This window comes from Triticum dicoccoides, chromosome 6B (assembly GCF_002162155.2).
Source record: "Triticum dicoccoides isolate Atlit2015 ecotype Zavitan chromosome 6B, WEW_v2.0, whole genome shotgun sequence".
Lineage (NCBI taxonomy): Eukaryota > Viridiplantae > Streptophyta > Magnoliopsida > Poales > Poaceae > Triticum > Triticum dicoccoides.
This window is the reverse complement of record NC_041391.1, coordinates 585367817-585372639: the sequence shown is the minus strand read 5'-3', so window position 1 is coordinate 585372639 and position 4823 is coordinate 585367817. Positions and strand designations below refer to the sequence as shown.

Sequence of the window (4823 nt, the reverse complement as noted above, 5' to 3'; positions counted from 1 at the left end):
ATGTTTTCAAGCTACATGGCGAGAACAAAAAAGTGTGTGAAATCTTTGAACTTCTTTTGACTTGACTTTTCATAGAACTTACAAAAATGTTTATCTTAGTTGCTGACTGGTTCTCATAACTAGGAGGATGGAAAATCCGACACTTCTTTTTGAGAAAACGCACCATGTGATAGTCTTTCATTCTTCTAGAAATTCTACTCTCTCTAACATGGGCCTCTTTGATTCGCAGGTTCCTCAAAACACATGAATGGGAAATATGGGATTGGGCTATTGGAGTAGGATAACCTCTTAATTCTATTCGAATTAGAGAACCATAAATTCAGAAAGTGTTTGACAAGACAGAAAAATTAAAGGATTTGTAGCAAGACATTTGAGTGGATGGGAATTTTCCTCCAAAGCAGAGTGCAAAGAAATCCTTATGGAAATATCTCAACAATTCAAATTATGCATAGCGGACTACATGGAGAAAATTCACAATGATCTAAATCCTATGAATTCCTTTTAAATTGAAAGAGCCATATGAACACAGACACAGTTTCCTACCACTGAATGCGAGTACCAGGACTTGAACCCTGATAGGTCGGGGGTACCACTGTCCCTCTGACCATCCAACCACAAGTTGGTTCGCAAAGATTGTCCAAGCTATATAACAAACCAACACATGTAAGCCTCGCACCATCACGCTGTCTTTAAGGTCAAATTGTGGTCTTGACAGCCAATATTTTTATATAAGAAAATAATATATTAATATCAAAAGTTGATACGAGTACAAATTAAATCTTACTTTTGCAACAACAGGATATCCAGAGCTACTCAAGTAATCAAGACTGCACACATTGAGAAGGAAAAGGAACAACCTGAAAAGGTCAAGGCGAGACGAACAACCTATTGCAACATTAACATTAACAACTACCACCGCCGTAGGCAGCACCATTACCACAAGATCCCAAACTGTGACACCTCTAGGGAGATATCGGTGCATGAACACCATCGCCGTCAGATCCAACCATATGAATCAGATCATGGATTTTCACTCAGGGAAGAGAGTCCGAGCAGACTAGACGTTCGGTACAACCAATGAAAGCCAGACTTTGGGTTTTCACCCCAGAACTTGATGCCACCACCAACTTGCCACAAAGATGTAAACCGTTCAACGATGGAATGCATGTGCACCAGCTATTAAACATGGACACCCACGGCCACGGGAAACAAAGCACAACAATGGCAAACGATAGCTGTTCTCGTCTGTCAATACTCCAGAGCCGGACCTGCCGGTTTTCAATATAGCATGCTCCAAACAAAACAACAGGCGGCAAAACGAGTCATGATGAAAGCACAGCACAGTTAGTTCACGCACTCATGGTGCCACATCCAAGGCAGGCACCGTCCAAACAAAACAAACAAGCTCCGTCCTGGACTGAGTACTCGCAGCGCACTGGCACTGCATTTCATGTTTATGGATACATCTACTACGGATTTGGACACGGTACAAGGGTAGAGTAACGGCGGCGAACAATATAGAGGCGCGCCTTCGCTCTAGCTTACTTACTCCATGGATCGGTCAGGCTTATTAGCTGCTGGCAGCTGACGGTCGTCCTTTTGGCCCCCCGAAGACGACGACGAGCCGACCTTCCTGAAAACCCTGCCACCAAAGAGGTCCTTCCCGAGCCTCCCCTTGAAGGGGAACTGCTTCTTGAAACGGTTCCGGAACAGCGAGCCGCTGCGCGCAGGCGCGAGCGCAGACTGATTTCTCTTCAACACGTGGTCGTTGCGAGAAGGGTTTGCGCTGCTGCTGCTACCACCTGCATCACCAGAAGAAAAACGAATGCCATGATTCCTGCGAGCGGATCTGAGCGCGGCGTGAAGAGGCTCCGAGAATGATACACATCCTTCACTATCGGGAGCTCGCGTGCACAGCGGGCAAGGTGGTTCATGGGCTTCACTCCTCGGAGTACTTTCCTCCAGGCAGTCTGCGTGGAAGACATGACGGCATGGGAGGACTGCTGCTACTGGCATATTGGTATTTCGAACTATCCGGTTTGAGCTCCATGGCGACTTCTGCCTGAGGAATCTCTCGCATAAGCCACATTTCAGGAAACTCGTTGAACTTGTTGGGGATCTTTGGGAGTCAATACTGATATGGTCTGAAATGTCAATGGCATCACCATCATATCTAAAATCATAGCTGCTAGCACTGCTCCATCTGAATCCTTCCCTCCTAGAGCTCGTGTTAGGCTCAGGAGAAGCCTCCATCTTCCGAAGTTCACTCAGTGTGTCATGGAACTTGAGCTCAGGACTCGCCAAACTGCGCCTCCACACAGGAGAAGCCAGGCTGTCATCACTCGGTGTGGTACGCCCAGCATTACTAGCCTCAGCCACCCCTGAGGCTTCTGCTTCTGACACTGGATTGCGGAAGACTAGCGGGTAGACTGGTGTTGACATAAAGGATCGCCTTCCCAGATGATTGCGAGGTAGATGTGAAGCTGGTCGTTTACCAGAAGCTGCCAGCTGACTTGTTTCCGAGAATGGGGATGCAGAACTGAAACTGCTCACAGCAGTTAAATGTCTCTGCAGCACAGGATGAACAAAAAAAATAAAAATCAGCACTATGATACAGAGGACACGCCTATATGTTTATTTTGGTTAGAAGCATGCTAGCTGACAGAGAACTAGGGGGATTAAGTAAACGAAAATAAAATGGAGCCTACCTCGCTGGATTGGAGATCGGAACTTTCAGGTTTCGGTCCTGGTCGCAAAGAGTAGAGAAATGGTTAATTAAACAGGAAGCTAACAAAGGAACACTAGCACTATAGTAATGACTGATCAGTAATCATGAACATGGATGAAAGAAAAATTCAGGTGTTGCAGGGGTAGCTGTTTCTAACGTGTACCACTGAGCACTGATGCCCATGTATACGGTTAATATTTTTTGCCAAATTTCCAATGAAACCAATTGACAAAGTAAATGGTGCTGTATGAAAACTGATACAATTAGAAACCGAGTAACTAAATCTGCAAAACCAGCTCTCATAATGTGCCCCTGAATCACATCAAAATGTAATTCGTCAATGGAACTTGTATTTCATCCAATTAGGGCATGTGTTTACCAAGTTTCTTACTCAATTCTTCAATGAACTTGTATTCATCCGAATACGGGTACAGATTTACTTCCTTCATGCCACACTCATCTCACCTTGACATGGGAATAATATTCTTTGGGTTCAGATCTTGTTGAAAATTTATGCTAGACAAACCAGACATAATACTTACTTAGCATCTTTGATACAGAAGACTTTGTACTGTTTAATGAAGCATTCCATGTATGAACGGGACAATACACAATATCCCAAAAAAAGTTAAGAACTTGGGAAGACATCAAGAGTGTAGCAGGATCTTTTCGGAAATAATTAGACCATCCAAATGGCGCTACATACAGCACTTATAGACTGTCAAGACAGTGATTCACAAGCCATGTTTCAAGTACTATTTGCAAGGAAAGCCAGGCAATTCAGCAAATTTCTTTCGTACTAACACCAAAACAAGCCTATGTTACAACATAATGCAATGCTTCCAAATGTGTTATCATGTTAATTTTTTCAGTGACAGCCTCCATTCATTATTCTGTGAAGAGATATGTATATTACATAAATGCAGACATGGCAAGACAGCATCCACAGTATGTAATCAGGAACAAGAATATATATATACCTCCTCCAGGTGTAGAGAACTCGCCAAGATCAAATCTTTGCAGAGAGGGTGTCCAACGTGGAGCCTGAAGGCTGTCAACAGGACTACCAAAATAAGAAAGTGCTCCATCAGATACAGAGTGGTGGTGATTCAGGTACTGGTCACTGCCAAATGCACTTCTACTTCCTTTACTATGTGATGATAGTGATGACACATAAGGTGGATGATCATGTGGAGCATCAGGAGTCCTATGAGGCAATCCGTCTGATGAGTACATGCAGTCCCATCCCCGCGACGGAGGAGAGAAGCTCGAATTCATCCGCCAACGAGGCTCTGTAGGATCCATGGAACAGTCTCTGCTAGCAGGATTAGACTTTGTCCCATGTGGCCTAGCGGCCACGCAGCAAAGAGCGCCCGTCTTGACTAATTTGCCCAATCACGTGCAAATACTACTAGCTTATTTTTGTTCGACAAATAAAGCTTACTCGCAGCGTCGATAACTTGTTATTGTCAAGTCAAGAGACAGAGGGCTTCAAACAGTGTCACCTGTGGCATTTACAGAACAAGTTAGATACGACTGAAATAGTTTCTTGTTCTAAATACAAAGGCTATTATCTTCATCTACAAAAGGTCACTAACATAAATAACAAGGACCTCATCAAACCCACAACATGTCTCTCACATACAAATCAGCATATTCTGCACCAAACAAACATTTTATGCGTAGTAAAGTTTGAGGTTCACCAGGCTGACTAGTTCATTCTTTTGTAATGTTCCAATGACTTTTTCCTCCCCCCACCTTAAATATGCTTATGTTTCAAAGCCACGAGATTCAACACTACCTGCAATAGCACATAACAGCATGGTGTGCGTGTGTGCAACACCAACCTAGTTCCGAAAGCGGGGGCAGACTCGAGGTTCAGTTAAACCCTCAATTTTTAGTTCAGGGTAACAGCACCAAAATACGTATACTTGAATATGAGCTCGGACAGTCCAATGGCGAATCAATCCAAACCCGGACAGATCTTGGCTCCACGCCAGTCCACAGTCCAGAGGACAGCGGAAGAGGAGGGTTACGCCTACAGGCTATGCGCCAACAGTTCTGGTATACGCCCTATCTGACCTCACCAAACGCC

General features: G+C 44.2%; 1 protein-coding gene across 1 annotated transcript; it reads right to left on the bottom strand.

Annotated features, from left to right (window-relative positions):
- Positions 1–1244: 1244 nt before the first annotated feature.
- On the bottom strand, positions 1245–4253 carry LOC119326701. Its single transcript, XM_037600320.1, has 3 exons — positions 3709–4253; positions 2709–2746; positions 1245–2568 (listed from the first exon to the last, which is right to left on the bottom strand). Exons 1-3 carry the CDS (start codon positions 4031–4033, stop codon positions 1546–1548), a joined length of 1386 nt encoding a protein of 461 aa, XP_037456217.1. The 5' UTR covers positions 4034–4253; the 3' UTR covers positions 1245–1545.
- Between the last annotated feature and the right edge of the window lie 570 nt (positions 4254–4823).

Coding starts and splice junctions, on each gene's coding strand:
- LOC119326701 (XM_037600320.1), bottom strand. CDS start 4,033: ATGGATCCTACAGAGCCTCGTTGGCGGATGAATTCGAGCTTCTCTCCT. Junction 2,747..3,708: donor GTTCTCTACACCTGGAGGAG/GTATATATATAT, acceptor CTTTGCGACCAG/GACCGAAACCTGAAAGTTCC. Junction 2,569..2,708: donor CCGATCTCCAATCCAGCGAG/GTAGGCTCCATT, acceptor CCTGTGCTGCAG/AGACATTTAACTGCTGTGAG.